Here is a 24755-nt window from a genome sequence, read left to right as displayed (position 1 = left end):
AAATATCGTACCATGTCAGTCAGTAAGTAACTGTCCTTTTCAAATATGAGAACATGTATGTAATGTCAACCCAAAATTGCAAGTCTCAAATACCATAATCTACAGAGAAACTTAAGTATTTCACTGTAAAAAGTATAATACAAGAAAAAGGGAAGAAAGAAAACAAAAACAGTTATTACACCCAGCAACTGAAGACAAGTTAAATAAATTAAATGGCATCCTCTTCTCAACAGGATGCACTACCATTAAAAATACATTTTTTAAAAAAATGTGTTTCCAAAATGGCAAGTATTCAAAATTTAGCAATTATATAAACAGATAAATATAATGACTCATACATTATATTTATTGTATATATGTCTTTCTCTCTCTCTCTCATACACACACATACACATACACATACACACACATACACATACACACACACACATACACACACACACACACACACATACAGAAATGTAAGGATTGAGATTATGAGTTGCCATCATAATCTTTTCTCTAAAAGGGATTCTGTCTGTGTACATGTTTGTATGTTTAAGTTCACGCACACAAATGCCATAGTATGCATAGACATCAGAAAACAGATTTCTTTTAAGAAATCATGAGAACAGATGGAGATGAGAGTAAAAATTTTCCAAATGACAAATTTGTCATCATCTAGACAATGAGCTTTTCCTAACTCAGAGTACTTTCTAAATGACACTAAGTATGTTAAGAGGCTGAAGGTTCTAACAGACTGAATCTTGGTCCTATCACAGCATAAAATTTCAATGTGCTTATACATCATCAAAAATGGAATTCAAAAGTTAAAAACACTATGACTGGAAGGAATTGGCTCATTTTATGTAACAGGAAGTTACCAAAGCTACAATAAAGATTAACGTTGATGGTAACATAAATCTGCAAAGTCATTTACTGACATACACATAAAATAACACAACATCAAATAAACACAACAACTTTACTTACGTGTGTGTTCAATCCATCTCTCAGAATGCTGATACATAGAGTAAATATAAAGTAATTAAGGAATAAATTCAAAAGGGACCCTTAAAATTAACCAATACTCCCCTAAAAGACTGAAATTATACACAAAGCCCTTATTTCTTTGACTCTGAAAATTTAACACTCATCATATGAACAAAGGTTTTGTGAAAATGTTAAGAAAGGAATTCACTATTACTTAGGGCTAAGTAACTTTATACTAAGTCATGAGATACTTAGGATTGGTGGAAGATAATCCAGAGTTCCAGGCTCTACGACAGGAAAGACGTTCTCCTTAGCACTTCTACCTTTGTCTCTGGCTTAACTGCATGTTACTTACACGTCTATCGCACCAATCTTACCAGACTGAAAATCTTCTGTTGTAGCAGGATCTTGCAAATTGTGGCAACTAAATTATGACATGAGGGTTAACAATAAACATAGTATAAACTATACTTTTACATAACTTAGAATTATTAGAAATAATATGGAACATATGTGCCAGTCACTCTTCTCAGAGGTGAGGTTAAAAAGTGAACAAAACCGAATTATCTGCCTCTATACTAGACAATACAGTTAGGGGGGAAAAATGGGGAAGGAGCAAATAAGGATCAAATGGTCTCCAGAAAACAATAAACACCATAAATGTAACAGGGTGGTGTGTTGGCTAGTTTTATGTCAAACTGACACAAGCTAGAGTCATTCGGAAGGGACTCCAGACTGAGAAAATGCCTCTGTAAGATGTGCCTGTTGGCAAGTCTGTGTGTAACCCCCTCTATTGAAAACAGATTCTTTTCTCATACAATATATCCTGATTACAGTTTCCCCTCCCTCTACTCCTCCCAGTTCCTCCTTCGCTCTCCTCCCATCAGGAACCATTCCCTTTCGGCCTCTTATTTGTAAAGAACAGGCTTCTAAGAGATAACAAAACTTAACAAAATAAATTATAAACAAAAACTACCACATCAAAGTTGGACAAGACAAACAACAGGAGAAAGTACAAGAATGAGACCCACTTATGCACACTTATGCAGGAATCCCATAAAGATACTAAGCTGAAAGTTATAATACACACACACACAGAGAGAGAGAGAGAGAGAGAGAGAGAGAGAGAGAGAGAGAGAGAGAGAGAGAGAGAGAGAGAGAGAGAGAGGGAGGGAGGGAGGGGCTGGTGCAGACCCATGTAGGCCCTGTGCTTGCTGCTTCAGTCTGTGAGCTCATATGAGCTGCAATCAATTGATTTGTAGTGCATTTTCTTAATTGATGATTGAGCCCAGCTCACTTTGGCCAGTACCACTCCCCTGGGCTGGTGGTCTTGGGTGCTCTAAGAAAGCAGACTGAACAAGCCACAAGGAGCAAGCTAGTAAGCAACCCTCTTCCCTGCTCTGCTTGAGTTCTGTCTTGACTTCCTCTGATGATGGACTGTGATATGAAGCTTCAAGCTGAAGTGAACCCTTTTATCAACCAAGACGATTTTGGTCATGGTGTTTTACCACAGCAATCGAAATCCTAAGACAGGTTTCAGGGAGCTACCTGAGATTGAGGGCTGTGAAATGGCTCCTTTAAGGAAGTAACTCTGAAGAAGACTGGAATGAAATGTTGAAAAGGCTGGAAAACAAATTGGGCTGAGAACAAAGATTCTGAAGGTTAACTTGGGGACTGAGTGTAGCTACCTAGCTAGGTATAAAGGAAGGGACAGGCTTAAATTATGGGCAATGTTCAGAATGTATTCTTAAAATTAAGACACATAGGCAGGGCAGTGGTGGCACACGCCTTTAATGCCTTTAATCCCAGCACTTGGGAGGCAGAGGCAGGTGGGCGATCTCTGAGTTCAAGGCCAGCTAAACCAAACAAAACAAAAAAATTAAGCCACATAGGTACGGTGAAGGAGAAATAAAGTGAGTTGCTTTCCACCCTAAACTTTGTAAGAATAATTATAGAATTATGTGGAAACAAGGAAAATATTACTAGCCCAGATTATAAAGACTGGACTCACAGTGACAGCAGGGGAGAAGGAGGATTCAAGAAGTAATTTAGAACCAGAAACCACAATATGCTGGTTACAAATGAGTATTCAAGGTTTACTTACAGAAGAAAACCTGGAAGTGAGATATGAGTTCTCAGTAGGCAGCAAGGAAAGTTAGAAATGGTGTTCCGAACTTAGTGAGGGCTCCTATAAGATTGGGGGAGAAAAACACTCTATTTTCATTCCCTCTAAGCCTAGCATTATATAACAAGCACACATTACATAAATAAACGTAGTAAAACAGCTGTTTCCAGGAGGAAATTCCACAAAGACAGCCTTCTAGGATAGCACACATATAATTCGAGCATGGCAGACGCAGGCTCACTGCAAACTCAAAACTAGCCTGCTGTGTGTAGCTGGTAGCAAACCAACCAGGGCTACACAGCAAGACTATCTAGAAGGCAAAAATAACTCCGTATTCACACAAGGAGTGTAAAAAAACGGACCTTAGTGCCACTTAAGGAATGGCTTTAACATGGTAGAAAGACTTGTTCTATTGTGAAACATCATTCCTCCAGGATTGCACTCTTGAGAAAGTAAGTGATGGTCGTTTGGTTTTGGAGGGGTGTGTGTGTGTGTGTTATATAGAAGGTAGAACCGAAGACCTAATTACTAAGATCACCTTTTAACATGAAGGGGGTCGACTTCCGGTTACAATTATCAACACAAAGCATGACACTAATTATCATTCCACCGACAGCGCGCAATTCCAATGCATTTAAAGCCAAAACCTGCAGCGATGCTTTCTAGCTAAAAAGGAAACTGGGGTTTGAAAGGGGAAAGCATTTTTTGTTTACAGAACATCCGTTAAAGATGCGGTCCCACGGAATAACTACAACTACATCCTTCAATTCTCACACTCCAGATACTGGGCGCCAGCGCTGGCCAAGGGGCTCAGGCCCGGCATCTCTCACACTCGGCAGCAAGTCTGTGGGGAAACTAAGGGACAGAGGAACAAACTAAGGCGTGAGAACGCCAGTCATCTCCAACAGTTCCAGTGGCAATCGTCCGACAAGGCCGGGCGGGCCTAGGCCCTGTACCCACTGCTGTCCTCGCTCCCTCCACCGCCGCCTCCTCGTAAACGCCTAGGGTTCGAGCCCAGCCACAGGCCGCCCGCTCCCGCGCGGCCCAAAGCTCGCAACCCGCCCCTCAGCGTCCTCCAAGGATATGAGGAGCCGGGGTAGCACCGAAGGCAGCTCCCGGCGGCACACCTCCCGCGACCAACTGTTGAGACTATCCAGCATGGCCCGGTTCGCCTCCGCCTCGTCGTCCTGAGACATTCTTGCGCCGTCAGCCCTGAACGGATTCGTACAACTCCCGCCACAGATTGGAACGGAGGTCACGCTATCCCGGCAGCCTTTGAGAGCGCTCCGCCTACGCCCAACCATAGAGAGGCGGCCCCTCTCCCCGCCCCCCACGCGCCTAGAGTCTCCTCTAGCCGTCGGAGGACTCATCTCGCTGGTGTGCACGGTGTGCCCTCGGCGAGCACCGCCAAGAGTTCCGGACACCCAGGTACTTCATTCACCCTGACTTCTGTCATTCGAGTGCTGAGACCCGAAGTCCTCAGGTTTGTTACCTTCGGTGCCTGGGGGCTCTGAGACTGCGCGTAGGGTCAAGGGTGAGCTGGACCTGTATCCGGGAATAACTCTCAGCCCCACAGTGCAGGGGGTTGGAAAGTAGGAATAATTTTAGGGGTGCGAGTTCTCCCCGCACACACCGTACAGCTCCTGCCAAGTGAACCTTCCACCTTCCAGAAATGTGCAGATTAAAACAGGTGTTATAAAAAGTCTGCTACGTGGCTAAAAATGTTTCTATACGGTCGATTTTACTTTCTACAGTGCTGGTCTTCATTCCGCCGTTTCGAATTACGATCTTGATTAAATATGCCGTTTGGATGGATTTATAAACGCCACATTACACCTGTACGTGTTTGAAAATGGATGTCTTTCTTACCCAAATAAGACCTTAAACTGTTGTGGAGGCAGATTAACAGAGATGAAGATGTGGCGGAAAGTAGGGGGCATGCGACAGCTAAAACACCCCGAGTAACTAGTCTGTCCTGTATAAAAATCTTGGGCTTTGTATTTCTGGTAAAGGCGGTTGCTGTTATAGCTGTTCTTTTGTTTGTTTTTATGTTTTTTTTTTTTTTTTTTTTTTTTTTTTTTTTTTTTTTGTTTTTCGAGACAGGGTTTCTCTGCAGCTTTCTTAGAGCCTGTCCTGGAACTAGCTCTTGTAGACCAGGCTGGCCTCGAACTCACAGAGATCCGCCTGCCTCTGCCTCCCGAGTGCTGGGATTAAAGGCGTGCGCCACCACCGCCCGGCTTGTTTTTATGTTTTATGTACTTATGAATACTTTACGGCATTTGTGTAATTTCCTAAATCACCCCCCCTACACACACAGCTTTTTTAAATAATCATTTTATTCCTTTCTTCTGTTTTTCCTTCTTTCCTCCCTCCCTCCCTCTCTCTCTTTCTTCCCCATTTCCAAGGCTGAATTGAAAGAGGAACAAAAGCCCCTGAAAAAAAATCTTTGGGAGCCTCTCTAAATATATCCAGTGTTGGATAAGCAGCTAACGGACATTGATCCCAACACAACTTGACTGTGTAAATCAAGCCATTTAATCCATCCGGAAGTTGAAGCATCATCCTTTGATAAAGCGAGTGTGCATAAAATAAGAGGATGGCCTTTCAATTCAACTTTAATATAGAAGAGGATGTAGAAAATAAACTAACACCCCTTGGAGATGGAACTTTGTCCCTGGATTCATCAAAAGAACCACCGGTCTCAAAAAGTCAAAACGGAAAGCAGGACAGAAAGTGTTCGGCAGAACCGTCAGACTTGCTTCCCGATGGCTTGTGGGAATCCTCGAGGGGAAATGCAGCCTCCTCTGAAGACACCGACAGTGCAGCTGATCGGTCAGCTGACCCGGAAGCATGTGAAAAACAGCCCTTCTTGAGAGTTGCTAAAGAACATGCTATGCCTAAAGATTTAAATCAAGTCTTAGAAAATACGGTTACGGAAATGTTGCCCGGTCCCCATGTCAACATAGCGGTAGTGAAAACTGTATTGTTGAAAGAGAAATTCCCTGGAGAAAACATAGTTTCAAAAAGCTTTTCTTCTCATTCTGATCTGATTCCAGGTGTCTATGAAGGAGGCTTGAAAATCTGGGAGTGTACCTTTGACCTCTTGACTTACTTCTCAAAGGCCAAAGTGAGTTTTGCTGGGCAAAAAGTGTTGGATCTTGGGTGTGGATCAGGATTGCTTGGAATAACTGCGTCCAAAGGAGGAGCTATCGAAGTTCATTTTCAAGATTATAACAGTCTTGTGATCGACGAAGTGACCTTACCTAACGTAGTCGCTAACTTCCCTTTGCAAGATGAGGGCAATGATATAAATGAGCCAGAAGGGAAAAGACAAAGGAAGTCGAAAGCAGCCCAAGAAGCATGTAAATGTCGGTTTTTCTCTGGGGAGTGGTCTGAATTCTGTAAACTTGTATTAAGTGAAAAACTCTTTGCAAAATATGACCTCATTCTCACCTCAGAAACCATTTATAATCCAGATTATTACAGTGCTTTGCATGAAACATTCCTCAGACTGTTGAGTAGGAATGGCCGGGTGCTTCTGGCCAGCAAAGCACATTATTTTGGTGTCGGTGGTGGCGTTCATCTCTTTCAGAAGTTTGTAGAAGAAAGGAATGTATTTGAGACTAAAACACTTGAAATAATTGATGAGGGTCTCAAGAGGTTCCTAATTGAAATTACTTTTAAGTATCCCAGTTAATATATAGTGGCCTAATGGAGTAAACAGAGGAACCCAGAACTTGTGACTGTTTAATCTCTTTTTTATTATTTTTTCTGAAATTATGGTGTTTGTATGGTTCTGCTTATTAAAACAATAAGCCATGTGTTTTCTATGTAAAACCGCAAGTTTGCCTGAGCATTTGATGAGCTCTTAAATCACTTTGTATGAAAGGTCTTTCTCCATCTTCATTCTACTTGACCTTTCTACAGTCTCTAACGCTCCATAAACACATTCTTGGGGACTATTCCCATTTATTACCAGTCTTTGAATCTCTCTACAGTCTTTGTTAGTTCCTCGTTCACATGAAGTGCCTGGCTAGATTAGTAAAGACGACTGCATCCCTGAGTAATACTGAATTTAAGTGTTTGGTTGAAGGTTTATGTAACTAGGAAGACAGGGTTTCTCTGTAGATTTGGAGCCTGTCCTGGAACTAGCTCTTGTAGACCAGGCTGGTCTCGAACTCACAGAGATCCGCCTGCCTCTGCCTCCCGAGTGCTATATCGATTTCCATTGTGTAAAAGCCTTAGCATGCTGTGCAGTTGAATCTGCACTAAGATGAACTCGCAAGAATCTGACACAAAATGTGAAAGTGGCTGGGATGTGGCTCGGCAGTAGAGTGCTGGCTAGGATGCACGGGACCCTAGGTTCCATCCACAGAACTTCAACAGCAACATCAGAAATGTATGGGTGGTAATAAAGGAGCAGCACTTAAAGTTAACTCTCACCCCTGTAAGCTAGTATGAGACCCTGAGACCTTGGAAGGAAGACAAATAGGCTGTAAGATTCAGATTCTGGGCTGTAAGCTCCTCAAGAAAGAAAGGGAGGATGGAAACATTGTACTGCTTTGGTTGAACCTGGAACGAAAATTTTTATATCACTAACAAAATTGAGATCTGCCATGTTATATAAATATTTTCTTCCTTGGAAGAACCCTACACCATGCTATATCTTGGAATCAGTGTGTTATTTATTAGAGCCCTGACAACTAGGTACTATGTTTGTATAGTATTTTACTTAGTAATTATAGTCTTGTGTGTCATCCCAGTTTAGTAATGATTAGTCATTTTCAGTTTTGAAAGCTAACAGTTTGCAGCATTTATATGTGCATAGCTGATAAGAGTTATATAATACTATTATTTAATACTTATTACACCAGCAGATTAGGTTATAATAACTACCCGTGCTTTATAGGTAAGTTGAGGCTCAAAAATTTTATTTGTCCTAATCACATGCTTTTACCTTAAATCATAATGTTTTACTTTATGTGTGTGGGGGAGAGGTGGCCTTGCTGTGTAGCACACACTGTCAGTCAATTGACTACGGAGCATAGGCTGACCTTGAACTCACAGCAATCCTGCCTCAGCCTTCCTAGTGTTGGATTTATAGGTAAGGGCCATCACGCTTTGCTTGAGTCAGAATCTTAAGTCCTTTAAAAACTTGACAATTTTCAGCACCTAGATGTCTCAACGTATCAATGCCTGTTTTGGTCATAAATCTTGATCCTCTTATTCAGGAATGATGTTTAACTGTACATTCCCACAAATTCCATATATGCATTGAAAACTTTCTGCACCCCATAAGCCTCTCTGCCGATGCAATAACCCAAATCAGACCAAATCAAACCAAATTAGAAAAAGCCCAGGTTTAATAGATACCACTGCTCTCAGATGGCTTTCCAGATCCCCAGAGAGGAAACAGGAAAGGAAGACCGGAAAACCACATGTTCTCTGGAGTACAATTTAAATGCCCTGCGGTAATGGTCCTGAGCATCATTGGGGAGGGGTCATTGTTTGGCAGGCTTTCTTGCAGGTGGGCTCTGGACTGAGGCAACTTCCAGGGGAAGGGGCTTGAGATGGAACTTCCACCCGAACATTCCAGACTCTTTGGATACACGGTTGCTATGGTGTGGCCTTAACCCAAATGCATATGTATGTATGTATGTATGTATCCCTAATGTCTATGCAACTGTATGTTTCCTAATGTATATGAAGAAAGTAAATCAAATACTTTGACTCTCATCAGATAAATTCACAGAGGTAGCAACACAGAAGACATGTAGTGTGCCAGATGCTTGAACAGACATACTGTCAAAATTGCCACAGCTAACAATTCCAGATACACACACACACACACACACACACTAGATAAGAGAACACAGACCCTCCCAGCCGAAATGGCTAGTTGAGGAGTTACGAAGCATCGATGCTTTGATAATCAGAACGATAATCAGTATTAAAGTTTTTGAGACAAATAAGTACCTCAATTACCAGGTAAATTAAACTCTTGACGAGAGGGTCTCCCTTGAGGTCTTTCTAGAAGCAAAAGATGTTCAAGACACAATTTCAGCCCTTAGGGAGAAGACGAATAAAAGTAGATGATAACAAGAATGAAATTCAGTACTGGGAACTAGATAAATACAAACATTAAAGATTATTCTGGGGTAACAGCCCAAAGGAGACAGATTTGCCCAAGACAGCTGGCTACAAAAGAGATTTGAGATAGAAATGTTGATTACAAAACCAGTCCAAGAGAATGATGCCTAGAAGGATTTATGGAATAAATAGTTTAATCATTTAAGAAGACATGTATGTTCAGACATTGATATCAATTTCCCACAGCACACGAGAGCTCACTAATATGTACAATCAGTGGGTGTTAATTGAAACATATCAAAAAAACTAAAATCACATTTCCATATCTGTAAAAACAGGGCTTGTGATAGTAGCTCCATAATTCTTTGAAGAATATGTAAATGTTGGGTATCTTGGGCCAATTAGGTTTCCTATGTATGAGTAAAAAAAAACTCCTTAAGAATTGGGTTTTTTAGGTTTTTATTGTTTACATCGTGTGTGTGTGTGTGTATGTGTTACACACATGAGTACAGTACCCATGGGGTGGGTTCAAAAGAAGAATCAGATACCCTGGAGCTGGAATTACAAGCTGTTATGAACTGCCCTACAAGAGGTCTGGGAATCAAACTCCGACTGTCTGTAAGAGCAGCAAGCACTCTTCCCTGCTGAGAAGTCTCTTCAGCCACTCTCTCTGAGACTTCTTGTAATGTTTAGCTGCTGTGCTTTCCCAGTTGGATAGGAAATCCTGCTCTGGTTGTGTTTAGGTTATAACTCTTAGTCCAGGGTTTGTAGGGAATCTAAACTCTAGGATGAAAACAGCCTGTTGTCTCCATTCTCTGGATGTAGGTTCTGTGATGACAATTAGGGTAGTCACTAATCTGATTATAGGGCAAGGCAAGTTCAAGCATCCTCTCCACTATTGCTAGAAGTCTTAGTTGAAGTCATCCTTGTGGATTCCTGGGAATTTCCCTAGTACTGGGTTTCTCCCTATCCCTATGACAGCTCCCTCTATCAAGATATCTCTTTCATTGCTCCTACTCTCTGACCCTCTCCCAACTCAGAGTGGAGGCCCAAAAATGAGAGCCTATTTCCACCTTGTCTGAAGGTCAGAGAGTAACAGCTTGTTCAAAGTTGTTGACAACAAGTGTGGAGCTGGGTGGTGGTGGCGCGCGCCTTTAATCCCAGCACTCTGGAGGCAGAGACAGGAGGATCTGTGTGAGTTCAAGGCCAGCCTGGTCTACAGAGTGAGTTCCAGGACAGGCTCCAAAGCTACAGAGAAACCCTGTCTCAAAAAACAAACAAACAAAAAACCAAGGGTGGCTACACATAAGCTAAGTATGGGCAGGTCAACAGAGAAGTTGTCCTATGCTCTAAAAAAAAAAAAAAAAAAATCCAGACATGCAACTTCTAGAATTTATATGCACTAGATTCTGAATCTATTTTACATAGCATAGAAGCCTATAGGACTTGTGGGGATAAATACTATACATCTGGAAATTCCATCAGCTCACTGGCACACCACATCCCCATTATCTGAGAATCTTCAGCAGGAGGTACATTTTTTTAGGGATTTGCTTTTGTTTCCGGAGCTTTCCACAAACAGAATTTTATTTCCTGTTTGCTTCGCTGAACTCAAATTCCTTTAGGATTTTCCCAGTGAGAGCAATTTTCTTAGCTCTGGAAAATACAGAGGAACGTTTCTAGGAAGGGTGGTGCAGATGTTTCAAACACCTCCATTTCAGCTCCTTTAACAGGAAATGCATCCATGCCTGAATATTAGCATTAAAATAACCACATTCTTAACTGCTTTTCATTTTCCCAGATGGGAGACGATATCATGTATAACTTCCCTCCCCCAAACTTCAGAATGTTATCTTTATTCCTAATGCAGTTCAGTATAAATAGAAAAGCTAGATCAGGTTTACCCCAATGATGATGTGGGTTCTAAACTATCCGCCCCACGTGTGTTCTGTCAATATTTCATTTCTTCTGTGAGCCCATTCCAAAGACATGTTGTCTCTCTCAATTTGTTTGATATCATTTATGAGTGTCTTGTAGATGTTTTAGTCTATCCATCAAATTAAACAACAAAGCAAATGCAAGAAATTCAATTTTAATACTTTTCCTCAGAAATGTTTCTGAATGAGCCTGCTACTCCAACCTACATAATGCTTACATTTTTCTACAGTATTTTAGGAAGAATTACATTCCCTCCACCCTAGGAGACACTTGGTCTCCGCGGTCTTCCCTTTGTAACCAAACAACTCTAGCTTGTTCTGACATCTACCTTCAGTCCCATTCTATCAAGAATTCATTGAGGATTGCCTGTATCTAGAGTCGGCAATGTCCGTTCTCAGTAATGTCAGTTGATGATCTGTGTTTCTCGTGAGACATGTTTGCCGTCGCGCTGTTCAGTAAGTCAGAACGCTTCCAGTTCTACTGTACTCCTTATGGACCTTTATAAAAGCAAAATAATGAGCAGACATGCCCCCAATCATATCTGTGCCCTGTGTGTACTGTTTTACTGAGACATGTGCATTTCCTTTGTTGATCAAGGCACTTTGTCAAGTTTGATTTATAAAGAGTGACATTCAACAAGGGGAAACAAAACACTAGATAACTGCTTCGGACTTAAAGTTTTCCAGAAGAGGAGAGATGCACAAACAGCCAAAGACCAAGCAAGTAAGTAAGACAGAAGGGAAGGAGAGAAATGAAGAGTTACAGAGGTAGATGTGGGTTTTAGTAAATAAAGTTTACAGTAAGGCCGGGCATTGAGGTGCACACATAAATCCATGCCCTTGTGAGCTGAGTTTAGCTTGGCCTGCATAGTGAACTCCAGGCCAGCCACAAGTGAATATTGAGACCCTGTCTTCAAACAGAGTAGCAGGAAGTGCTGGTATAGGTAAGATGGTTTAGCCTAAGGGAGAAGAGCCAGTAATTAGAGAACCAAGAGGTTAACTAGAATCCACAAAATAGTTGAATTTTGTTTGTTTGTTCTTTGAGACAGGGTTTCTCTGTGTAGCCCTGGCTGTCCTGGAACTCACTCTGTAGACCACGCTGTTTTGGTGGAAGCCTCGCTCCAGCTCCTGGCATCCATATATCCAGTGCACTCTCAAGAGTGCACTGAGGGTTGGGGACAGAACTCAGTTGACAGAGCACTTGACTTGCAGGATTGAAACCTAGGAACTGAAAACAAAAGATGAATCCTCGGGACAGAAAAGTAAAAGTATATACTGTTTATCCTTTGTAAATTTAGGTCAAACTTGTAGCTATCTTAGGCTCTTATATTTTGTGGAATGAGTCATAAATGTTTTTTTTTAAAAATGTCACCCACTAAGTATCAACTTATATATCAGACACTGACCTTAAAACTGGGATACAGGGCTGGAGAGATGGTTCAGAAGTTAAGAGTACTAGCTGCTCTCTTCCAGAGGTCCTGATTCAATTCTCAGCAACCACATAATGACTCACACCCATCTGTAATGAGATCTGGTGTCCTGTTGTGCAGGCAGAATACTGCATACACAATAAATAAACCTTTTTTTTTAAAAAAAAAAAAACTGGGATACAAACATGAATACATTTTTGTGTTTGGGGAGAGATACCTATGTTGGTTGGATATGAAAAGTTTTAATGACTATGTTTCATATGTGATGTTTGATCTCCACGGTCAACTAGACAGGATTTAGGTTCACCTGAGAGACACTTTTCTGGGGATGTCTCTGAGGATATCAGCTGAAGAGGCTAGCTGCAGAGGGCAGAACTGACTGTGGACAGAGCCATCCAATAGGCTGGGGTCCCAGACTGAAGAAGATGGAAGGTAAATGAGCTGATTGGCCCAGCTCATCTTCCTGCCTCCTGGCTCAGATGTAAGATGAACAGCTTTCTCAGGTGCCAGCGCCACAGCTAGAGCGTCTTCCACGCTCACACTCTCCCCAACACAATGCACTCAGCCATCTTGAACTGTGATCCGAAACACAGTCTCCCTTCTTTTCTTTTTCTTTCTTTTTTTTTTTATTGATTTTTATTGAGGTCTACACTTTTCTCTGCTCCCCTCCCTGCCTCTTCCCTCCTCCCCTTCAACCTTTCCCCAAGGTCCACATGCTCCCAATTTACTCAGGAGATCTTGTCTTTTTCTACTTCCCATGTAGATTAGATCTATGTATGTCTCTCTTAGGGTCCTCATTGTTGTCTAGTCTCTTTGGGATTGTGATTTGTGGACTGTTTTTTTTTTTTTTTGCTTTATGTTTAAAACCCACTTATGAGTGAGTACATATGATAATTGTCTTTCTGTGTCTGGGTTACCTCACTCAAAATGATGTTTTCTAGCTCCATCCATTTGCCTACAAAATTCAAGATGTTGTTATATTTTCTGCTGTGTAGTACTCCATTGTGTAAATGTTCCACATTTTCCTTATCCATTCTTTGGTCGAAGGGCATTTAGGTTGTTTCCAGGTTCTGGCTATGACAAACCAAAAGGTGAAAGGCAGATGTGGTGGCTAGCATTGTCGCTACCATACGTTTTTGTCTTGTAATTCAAATATTTGCTCAAATATTTGACAGACAATTTATGTGTGATAATTGGGTTTTGGAGACAGAAAAATCTCTCCTTACTGTCTTTAGTCCAAAGTCTTGGATCTATTACAGTGTTAAGACTTTGTGCCTGCTTCGTTGTCCACTTTCAGCCTTTGCGGTTTCTCACAGGTGTTTCTTGCCTCTGTGCTACTGTTCTCCAGATGTTCCTCTATGCTGCCAAGTCCTTTGTTTAGAACGCAGAAAACATTTCTTCCTCCAGTCACTTACCCCTCCCCCATTTCCTCACAGGACAGACTTAGTCAGAACAGCAGCCTCCTTTTGTTCTTTTGTAACTCCCTTTTGTGATCCCTGACTACAGTCTCCCTTCTTGAAGGAACTTTTATGTCACAGCAGTGAGTAATTGAGCTAAAATACTCTGCAAGTTTCTGGTAGAGCCATCCTGTTGAGCCAAAGGGTGCAATCATGGAATAGCATGAGGAAGGGAAATACCTCCAATGTCAATCATCTGGGCACGACCCCACCGCGAGAGTTTTGTGCAGAAAATGGAAAGCTGAGTACAAAGCCAGGATATCTTTCCTCTTTTCTTTTGATGGAAGATTTCCAGGAACTATGTTTAATAGTGAGGGGATGGCTCTGCCCAATATGGACTTCTTTATGAGGAGCTGTAGGCTGAAGACAGGTTCCTTCAATCTCATACTTGGAATTTTAGGTGGGTGCTTTTCCTCCTTTCTCAATGATGGCTTCCATTATCCCACTGTCAACCCCAAAGACTAGAGATTTTATTTCATTAGGAAAGATGACTAATTTCCTGGTATACACATAGGCAAGCAAGCAACATGAGAAGGAAGACTGGCAGTGTTGGGACATTACTAAAACAGAGAAGGAACAGAGGCGGTCTTAGAGACAGCAGAGAAGGAACAGAGGCGGTCTTAGAGACAGCAGAGAAGGAACAGAGGCGGTCTTAGAGACAGCGGTTGTCTTTATGTCTGCCTGTAAGTGGATTTGCCTCACACTGATACAGGAGTAAGCATGGGAGACTGGCTGGCAGAAGAAGTCTGATTTCTGGAACATGTTAATTCTTTAGTTCGTTGGGGGTTTAATGAGCACCTGCTATCAGAGAAACATTTTTCTAGGTGCTAGAAGAGAAAATTTTGCATTTGTAATAGGCTCCCAGGTGATCCAGTGGTCCTGGACTGTGGGTAATACCCTGGATAGCCAAGCTCCAAGGAACCTGGTAATAGGACCTCAGTCAGGTGTAAAGCTGGCTCATTGATTAACAATAGCCTTCCTTCTCACACCTGTAAAAAGGGTACTCATAGAGACAAGAGGATCTGAATTCAAGATTACTCGATGAATTTGAGGTTACCAAGACAGATGGTAGTTTGAATGTAACTGGCCCCCATAATCTCATAAGGAGTGGCTTTAATAGGAGGTGTGGCTTTATTGGAGTGGGTATGACCTTAATGGAGGAAGTGTATCACCATAGGAGCAGGCTTTGAGGTTTCCTATGCTTAGGATACTTCCCAGTGTCTCAGTCAACTTCCTATTGCCTGCAAGGGGTAGGACCCTTGGCTACCTCTTCAGTATCATGTCTGCCTGTATGCCACCATAGTCTCCATCACGATGATAATGGACTGAACCTCTGAAACTGCAAGTCAGCTCCAATGAAATGTTTTCTGTATAAGAGTCGCATTGTTCATGGTGACTCTTCACAGCAATAAAAGTCCTAACAAAGACAATGACAGACGGTCTTAAAAGAGTTTTCATCAGCCAAATACCTTCAAATTCTAATTCTAACAATTTAAAATGCATATTTTACAGGCACTTTTACCTGTTGGTAAAAAATTTTTAATGTTTTGAAGCTGGGCATAGTGGCACATACCTTTAATCCCAGCAAGGGGAGGTGGGGAAGACAAGTGAATCTCTGTGAGTTCAAGGCCTGCCTGGCCTACATAGTAGGTTTCAGGACAGCCAGGGTTACATAGTGAGGCCCTGTCTCAAAAATAAAGCATAAGAATAAAAAATTTGTTGTTTGAGAATTTCACACACACATATAATGTGTTTTGATCAAATCTACCGCCTAGTCTCTCCCTTCAAATCCTTCTATATACCACCATCACTTTTCACTGCACACTCCATGTCTTGTTTCTTGTTAAGCCATCGAGTCTGCTGAGTACAACCTGTACATTAAGCGGTGCAGGATGATCTGTGGGCATGGGCAGCTTTGCAGGGGCCACATTTTTTTTTTAAAGAAAACTGACACTACCTCCCTACCTCCCTGAGTAGCCATCAATTGTCAATAGTTCTTCAACTATAAATAGTACTTCGTGAGCCCTTTCTTTCTCTCTCTCTTTTTTTTTTTTTTTTTTGGTTTTTCGAGACAGGGTTTCTCTGCAGCCTTTTTAGAGCCTGTCCTGGAACTAGCTCTTGTAGACCAGGCTGGCCTCGAACTCACAGAGATCCGCCTGCCTCTGCCTCCCGAGTGCTGGGATTAAAGGCGTGCGCCACCACCGCCCGGCTTCGTGAGCCCTTTCTTATCCGTGCTGGAATTCTGGCTGACCTCATCTTGGGCAGGTCTTGTACATGCTCTCACGGTTGCTTTGAGTTCAGATGTGCAATGGCCACATTTTAATTGAAGACACCCACACCCTCTGGCTCTTAACAATCTTTATCCCCTCTTCCAGGATGAGCCCTGAGCCCTGGGAGGAGGAGTGTGATGTAGATGTCCCACGTGTAACTGATCATTCGAAAGGCTCTTATTCTCCGCATGTTGACTAGTCACAGGTCTTAGTATTCATTGCTACCAATTGCAAAAAGAAGACTTATCTGATGAAGACTGAGAGATAACACTGATCTATGGATTTAAAAATAGAGCTTAGGGGGCAGTTTATATAGTTTAATAGTTTAATAGTTCTGTGTCTATTTGGCAGAATAATCTAATTAGGTTCTCCCGTAGGGCCCTTGTCATAGCCAGTCATGAGGTTTTGACCAAGTTAATGGTACCAGGCATGACTTTTGTCTTGTGAAATAGGCATTAAAGCCACTCAGCAAGTGGTTGGTTGCTCCCATAACATTTGTGCCAATAAGGCATATCTTACCAGACCAGTTATTATTGTAGTTTATAGAGTTCACACTGGATAAGTCTATTATTACTTTTCTCCCCCAGTAGTATGCATAGAACCTTACAGCACTATGAAAGCTAGCCTGTAGGGATGAAGCTTCCAGGTTGGTACCAGCTTTATTTCTCCATGTCCTTCCTATGACTTAAGTCCATGTTGCTGTCAGTGATAGGGTCTTAAGTACATGTTGTCTTCAGTGATAGAGTCTTACATTCAAGTTCTGAAGGGTAACCGACAGCAATTATAATAGCTTATGCTATTTAAGGGGGGAGATCTATGAGACCATATGGATCAAGAATTTGAAGTGATAACCAATACTTGGTATTGGACTTTTTATTTGATAGCCTATGGTGTCTGGAAGATATTCCATTCTTATAGGGTAACAAATTTAAAGTCCTTTTATATGTGTATACATTTTAGAGAGCTTCTACAGTAGTAGGCATCTACATGGCATTTTCAAAGGTCTTTGTGACTCTGGCTTTCCTTCCACATGCTCTCTTCTTTACCCTGCTCTCCCATCCCCCGCCTCACTTAACCCTCTCTGTTCCAGTTTCCCCTTTCCCATTCATGCAGCCTGTGTTCTATTCCGTTTCCTTTGAGTTCCCCTCCCATGGCGTCTTAGTTTCCTGCCTCATGGTCTCAGGCTGCCTCATTCAGATGGTTATCTCACCTCCAAGCAGTTATCTGCATTATTTCGTTTCTCTTTACATACGAATAATATCCCATTGTGTATATATGCCATGTTTTCATTTTTTATTTGTCAGCTGGTGGGCATTTAGGCCATTTCCAATTCCTGGCAACTGTGAACAGAGCAGAAATGAACATAGATAAACAAATATCTCCGTAGTAGGAGTATGTAGTCCTTTGGGAATGTGCCAGAGGTCGTATAGATGGCTCAAAGGGTGGAAATATTTATAGCTTTTTGAGGAAACCTACACTTATTTCTGTAGTGGATGTACCAGTTTGCATTTCCACCAATAGTGAATGTTCTCCTTTCCCCACAACCATGCCAGAAAATGTTGTCATTTTTTTTTAAAAAAATCTTAACAGCTTTGAATGGGGTAGGATGAAATCTCAAATTAGTTTTAATTTGTGTTTTTCTAGTGGCTAGAAGTGTTGAACATTAAAACATATTTCTCAGCTGTTTCTCTCTCTCTCTCTCTCTCTCTCTCTCTCTCTCTCTCTCTCTCTCTCTCTCTCTCTCTCTCTCTCTCTGTCTGTCTCAGAATTCCATGTTTAGTTTCATGCCCCAACTTTAAATTGGGCTATTTGTTTTCTTGGCAGTACTTTGATTTCTTTGTGTATTCTAGACACCAACCCTCTGTCAGATATACAGTGGGTAAAGATTTTTTTTTCATGTTCTGTAAGTGAATTTTTCCTTTGCTGCACAGATGCGTTTTTAGTTCTATGGAGTTCCATTTGCCAATTATTGGTCTTAAGGCCCATGCATTTAGAGTCCTTTCCTGCATAATTAAGTTGAAGCATATTCTCTATCCTCCAGTCCTAAGTGAGGGCAGGGTATCCTGGTCTGTGGGAAGTCCAAGGCCCTCCCCCACTCCATCCAGGCTTAGAAAGGTGTGCATCCAAATAGACTAAGATCCCAAAAAGCCAGTATGTGCAGTAGAGACAAATCCCAGTGCCGTTATCATTGGCTTCTCAGTCTGCCCCAATTGTCAGCCACATTCAGATGGTCAGGTTTGGAAAATGCTGCTTTTAATATGTATCTGGGGGCTTAATTCTCTTCTATTAACTAATGGGTTTGGTTTTTTGTTTTGTTTTGTTTTGTTTTTGGAGGGGCGGGAGAACAGGGTTTGTCTGTAGCTTTAAAGCCTATCCTGGAGATAGCTCCTGTAGACCAGACTGGGCCTCAAACTCACAGAGTTCCTCTTGCCTCTGCCTCATGAGTGCTGGGATTAAAGGTGTGTGCCACCACCACCTGACCCATGTGTTTTGTTTTTATGCCATTACCAAGCTTTTTTTTCATTGTTTTATCATAAACTCATAGCATGATTTAGAATAGAGGCTAGTGGTACCACCAGCAGTGCTGTTAATTGTTTAGTGTTGTTTGGCCTATTCTGGGTCTTTTTGTGTCTCCATAATAATTTTAAGACTAGTTTTTTCAATTTCTGGGAAGAAGTACATTGAAATTTTGGTTGGACCTTCATTTAATCTATAGATTGCTTTGGTAGGCTGACCCTTTTCATGGTATTAATCCTACCGCTTCATAAGCACAGGAGGTAGATGAGGAATTAATAAGTCTTTCCATTTTCTGCAATTTCTCTTTTCAGTGTCTTAAAGTTTTTAGTTCGAGACCAGCCTGGGCTACAAGAGCTAGTGAGTTCCAGGACAGGATCCAAAGCTACAGAGAAACCCTGTCTCAAAAAACCAAAAAAAAAAAAAAAAAGTTTTCATTTCACGGTCTTTTGCTCCCTTGGTTAGATTTATTTCAAGATATTTTTGAGGCTGCTATGAATGGAAAGTCTTAAAAACTTATAGGATGGAAAGGAATGGACCCAATCTAAAGGGAGGAGCTGGGAGATCCTGGAGGAACCAGGAGATCTGTAGTGTATGACCGAGGATTCTTACCAGTGGCTCAGGGAAATGAGATCGCAGAGGAGATGCATTGGCTGCAGGGTGGGAAGGAACAGGGCCTCACATAGGCAGGGAGGGATGTACCAGACAAGTGGAGAGAGAGTGGGCTAAGGGCATGGCAGAGCATGCCTAACTGGAGGTTCAGGAAAGGATTAGCTGGACCTTTAGGAGGGAAGGGACCAAGCTGGTGGTGCAGGGGGAGGGTTGTCCTGCAGAAGCAGGGTAGCTTTGAGGGTAGAAAAAGAATATATCTATGTGTCGGGCAGTGGTGGTGCACGCCTTTAATCCCAGCACTCGGGAGGCAGAGGCAGGCGGATCTCTGAGTTCGAGGCCAGCCTGGTCTACAAGAGCTAGTTCCAGGACAAGCTCTAGAAACTACAGGGAAACCCTGTCTCGAAAAACCAAAAAGAAAAAAGAGAAAAAGAATATATCTATGTGGTGTCGTAGAGGAAGGAAATTCTAGAGGAAACCGGTGAGTCTGTGGGAAGGAGACGCAGGCCTACTTGGTGGAATACGCAGGGTGAGTTCAGGCAAGCTTCGGGTTTAGAAAAAGGAGACCTGGCTGGTGGCTCAGGGGTTAGGGCACGGAGCCTCAGATGATCTGGGTGGGCCCTAGCAGTGAGAAGGAGCTGATCTAGCTGGAGGGATGGGAGAAGGAAGTGCCAGGCTTTTTAAGTCTTCATGCTGTTTTTCGAACAGTCTTACTCGCTTTAGTACTTTTTTTTCTTTGTGCCATGACACTGTGTGGATACCAGAGGACAACTTACAGGAGTCATTTCTTCTTTTACGTCGTGTGGATTATGGGCATTGAACTCAGTCAGGCTTGGCGACAATAAAATAAAGACACTAACAGTGCCTTTACTGAGACATCTTACTGACCCTCGTGCTTTGAATTCAAACAAACAAATTCTTTTACAAAGCTACCTACACCCCCAAATTCAAAGTCAAAGCTACCTTTTCTATAAGGCACATGATAAACTTTGAGCATGAACTCTTGAGTTTCCTTACTTCCCTTGCAGATTAATGTGTAAAGTGTTTCATTTCCTATACTGGGATGACTGTGATGTAGCTGAATGGGATTTAGCCCCAGGCTCATTTTAATCTATCAGACAAAGGGGCTGAGAATACAGACATTTCAGGGAAAGTTAGAGAAACCTTCTAGGCTGGGTGTTATTTGTGAGTTTCTTCAGTTAGGGTACTGTGGCTTTTTCTTGATGCTTAGTCTCTAAGAGTATCTCAGAGGCAGCAGACCAAGCAAATGTAAGAGGCCACAAAAGGAGCAGGTGTTGGGGTGTGATGTACAGAGCACAGAAAGAGAGGCCAGACAGACTCAAGTCCTTGTCCAGGCTCTTGTCCTTTGTAACTGTGCACATCCTCATTGAATGACAAAGATTTGTCTAATGATTTCTTTGGTCAAATGTTGGATTGTTTTTTTTTTTCATTCACCTCTCAGTTATTGAGATTTTATACACACACATCTAGGATTTTATCCTTAAAAGTATCATCTGTAAGTCATGCTTCCTTTTGTTTCCATATTCGACTAAAACAAAATTTTGGATACTGTGACTGACAATATTTAGTCAATTGCTTCCTTTGTTTATCTAGCTCTAATCAAGGATTGCCCCATTCACCTTAATGTCAATCATGAAACCATATCACAAGATAACAGTTTCCCTAATGTCAATCCTATCCCACCTCTTTCCTGATTAAAATGTCCAACAGCTTCCCATTTTCAAAGACTATAACCTCCAAAATGAGCATACAGGACGTTTCATTATAATTCAGGAAGAAAATACCAAACCATACACGTGTATTAGCTTTTTAAAATCTAAAACATACAGAAGAAATTAATGCTGAATTCATCTCCCATGGTATAAGATGCACCATAAGCTTAGTACAATCCATAATATTCCACCAATAAGGTTCCTTCCTTCCTTCCTTCCTTCCTTCCTTCCTTCCTTCCTTCCTTCCTTCCTTCCTTCCTTTCTCTTTAATACCTGAGAACCATAAGGGCACATCTACAAATAATCTATAGATAAGAGGGCTCCTGATATCTTCATAAGGAAGTTATAAAAGTGGGGACAGGATGGAAGGCTTTCTGAAGGACATTTTAGGTAGAACTTACTACCTGTATTGTGGTTCCTCCAAAGCAGCCTTTCCCTAGGAGACTGTTGGAGAAATACCAAACTCCTGAGGAGAAGTTAGGGTTTTAGTATATCACCCCTTTACCCAAATAAATACCCCTGGCTATTTACTGTCTCAAATATTTTTGTCTTCATTTAAAATTCTTCTTAATTTAGGCCAGACAACCATTTCCATCCTATTATAAGAATACTTATAGAGATGCTGTCTCAAAACAAAATTAAACAAAACAAATAAAATAAAAGGAATAATAAATAAAAATAAATAAATAAATAGAAATACTGCTGCTGCTACAGCTGTCTCCCCTTCTGTCATCATGCAACTCTCCATTCTATGGAATTATCATTTAAGAAGGAGAGCAATGGAGAGGACCATGGGGAGCAGAGGAGACAGGGATGGGATGGAGCAGTATCCTTAAGACAAATAAATGGGTAACTAGACCTTGGGAAATGTATGCTGATTAGCAGGCAGCATTCAGAGGAGCTCTTAACCAGAAGGCAGGGTAACAACAGGCAGTACTTACTCCTGGATGATGTTGATTCCTCAGTGCAAGGGAAGGTTGCTGAAGCCTTCAGGTCCTTGGTGCTAATACTTGGGTTCCTCACATTGTGTATATTGCTCAAGGCAAAAGCAAAACAACAAAAGAAACAGACGTACGACACTTCTAGCAAAGTTTAACATGCTGTCTAGTCACGATACTCCTCATAAGAAACCCTTCTTTATTCAAATTTCCATTCACTAGTGTTTCCTATCTTTTTGCCATTTGCTGAGTTGCATCAAGACAAAAAGTAGTTTGGCTCCTACTGGAGGGAGTTTTTTTTTTTTTTTTCCAATGTCTTGTGTTTTCCTGTATGGGAAAACTGCTGTTTCCTCGCTTTTGATTGTTGATGAGAACAGGCATAATGCCTGCTCTCTGTGGAGTTGTGAATATTCCCAATCATTGATTAGCCCTTCATGCATACTTACCAAACTGCTTCTATGCACAAGGTCAAAGCTGACACTTCTCCAGATGCTGAAGACCTTCAAGTCTTTCTGGGTAAACAGTAAATACGAAAGCACATTTATCTACATAGCAAACAACAGAAACACGTTTTTAGGGTTCAAGGGAAAAGCCTGAGCTGGCTGTTTAGGGTAGTCTCTTTAGACATTGGTCTTGGAGCCACAGAAGCTGCCAACTGGGGAGAAAGTACTTTTGTAAGGAAGGTGGTTTGAGAGGTCAAGGCTGAAGGACTAGGATGGGGCATTACCTTAGCCTGATTGGGGCAGCGCCCTTGGAAACAGAGGTTGGAATCAAATTACAGAGTTTGAAGAAACCATCAAGGAATTTTAATTTTCCTTGAGACAACTGAAAACCATTTAAGGTTTTTAGCAAAAACAAAACAAAACAAAAACAAAAAACAAAACAACAACAACAAAACAACATGATATGAGATTGGACACTTCCTATGTGCCTTACTTGATGTGCAGAATGTTGTTAGGGAAAGGCATAGTTTGAAGACGGGCTGGACATCGTTATCTGTCTGATGCTTATTGTGTGACTTCACCATAAATGACAAACTCAGTCTGCATATCTGTGTAGTTTAAACATTTAACTCCCATATTGCAGTATGAAGGGCTGTATGATAGGCTGTTTTATGTGCTTACCTTTATGCTTTCTTGATATCCATTATTTCTTGCTATATATATATTGGGACTGGTGAAACTGATAGGTAAATGACTATTTTTCATTTATCTCTGCTGTAAAATTATTATTATTATTATTATTATTATTATTATTATTATTATTATTATTATTATTATTATTATTGGTTTTTCTAGACAGGGTTTCTCTGTAGCCTTAGAGCCTGTCCTGGAACTAGCTCTTGTAGCCCAGGCTGGTCTCGAACTCACAGAGATCTGCTTGCCTCTGCCTCCCAAGTGCTGGGATTAAAGGCGTGCATTACCACTGCCCAACTTGCTGTCAAATTATTGCCCTCAAATAATAGCAATCTCATGCACACACACTGATATATGAAAGTATTTTACTTTCCAGAAACATTTATAGGATGCCATTCCAGCACACTTTTGCTCCTTTTGAAGAGAGCCATTTCCTTTTTCAGTGTATGTTTCTATGACTGAGAGTGGGGTTGAGCTTTTCTCACATATGTATATGGATGGTTTACATTTATTTGTTTCTTTGTTTTGGTTTGGAATCAATTTTTTGGCAGTTTGTTTTGTCATAGGGAGCATTCATTGTTTGGGTTTGGAGAGGGCATTTGTACATTTGTGTCTATGGTTGTCCATACGTGTGTGTGTATGTGTGTGTGTGTGTGTGTGTGTAATGAATTTCCCCGTTTTTCATTTGCTTTTCAACCTTGTTTATGGAAATTCTTGACATAAATTACTTTTAAAACTCAGTATTTTAAAACTTCTGTTTTATGGTAACAAGGTTACCATAAAATCTCTTCAAAATGTCTCACTCAAATATTAGATAATTCACAATTCCTGTGTCCTTTATCTTGTCTCTTTCATTTGTATAATTTGCAATTAATTAATTTACACCATGTAAGGAGAGACTCTCTAATTAGTTATCTGGTTAATTAGTCCTCTGATTGCCTCCCCAGTGATTGATTAGGTGTCTAGCCCCGCACCCCCTGGCTGATGCTGTCTTCCTCATGCGCAGCAGCTTTGGCCCCTCTGCCCTGGGCTTTGTTTAGCATCACCTGTGCACCAATGGTTCCACCAAAGATAGAACTCTGACCTCTCAGACAGTTAGTTCTCACACCTCTTCCTTTCCACATCCACTGACAATGGAGGCCTTGTTAGTCCCTGTACAAATAGTCTCGCCATAGCAGCCTCAGAAACTTCTGGTAGTCATTCTGAACAATTTAGAACAGTTCAGTTCCCATGCTTGACATCACACTAAATGTACAGATTACTTTGACAAGAATTGAGATTCCTAAAATATTGAATATGCTAACTTGGCACAGAGCTATAACTGCCTGTTTTTCTCCTTTTTTTAAAAAATCAAAATGTTGATCATAGTTTATTCAGTCAGCCAACTGATGCCCAGTGGGAATTCCCTAGAAGCCAGTAGCGTGCTAAAACTACAAAAACATGTAACCAAATATACCAGATTTGTTTAGTATATAGACAATATTTATGGATTATCCTAAATTCCTTCCTGTTGAGAATATTTTCAGAGTTCATATTAACTGGAG

The 24755-nt window shown here is 41.3% G+C and overlaps 2 protein-coding genes across 8 annotated transcripts in view; one reads left to right on the top strand and one right to left on the bottom strand.

Moving 5' to 3' along the window:
* The window catches only part of C12H1orf112 (chromosome 12 C1orf112 homolog), a 43252-nt gene extending 38902 nt beyond the window's left edge, over positions 1-4350 (bottom strand). For 3 of the 5 annotated variants that reach the window (XR_005282862.1, XM_038309526.1, XM_038309531.1), the window contains exons 1-2: positions 4183-4350; positions 973-1012 (exon numbers count right to left, since the gene is read on the bottom strand). Coding sequence is in view for 3 of the 5 variants with exons in the window: in XM_038309526.1 (XP_038165454.1) it covers positions 973-1012; positions 4183-4293 (151 nt within the window). In the remaining 2 variants the exon portion in view is untranslated. Of the gene's footprint in view, positions 1-11; positions 124-972; positions 1013-3076; positions 3243-4182 lie in introns of those variants that run through there. The other 2 variants (XM_038309528.1, XM_038309527.1) reach the window with 2 other exon arrangements.
* A 92-nt stretch (positions 4351-4442) lies between these two features.
* On the top strand, positions 4443-8833 carry Mettl18 (methyltransferase like 18). 3 transcript variants are annotated; one of them, XM_038349231.1, is made up of 3 exons: positions 4510-4580; positions 4852-4935; positions 5503-8833. In XM_038349231.1, the coding sequence occupies exon 3, from the start codon at positions 5694-5696 to the stop codon at positions 6792-6794; it is 1101 nt and encodes a 366-aa protein (XP_038205159.1). In that variant the 5' UTR covers positions 4510-4580; positions 4852-4935; positions 5503-5693; the 3' UTR covers positions 6795-8833. The 3 variants fall into 3 exon arrangements, with proteins under 3 accessions (XP_038205157.1, XP_038205158.1, XP_038205159.1); XM_038349229.1 differs by lacking the exon at positions 4852-4935 and having other exon boundaries at positions 4443-4580; XM_038349230.1 differs by lacking the exon at positions 4852-4935 and having other exon boundaries at positions 4457-4525.
* The last annotated feature ends 15922 nt before the right edge of the window (positions 8834-24755 follow it).

This window comes from Arvicola amphibius, chromosome 12, assembly GCF_903992535.2.
Source record: "Arvicola amphibius chromosome 12, mArvAmp1.2, whole genome shotgun sequence".
In the NCBI taxonomy this organism is placed as follows: domain Eukaryota; kingdom Metazoa; phylum Chordata; class Mammalia; order Rodentia; family Cricetidae; genus Arvicola; species Arvicola amphibius.
The sequence above is the reverse complement of the archived record's forward strand: the minus strand, read 5'-3'. Positions and strand labels throughout refer to the sequence as shown.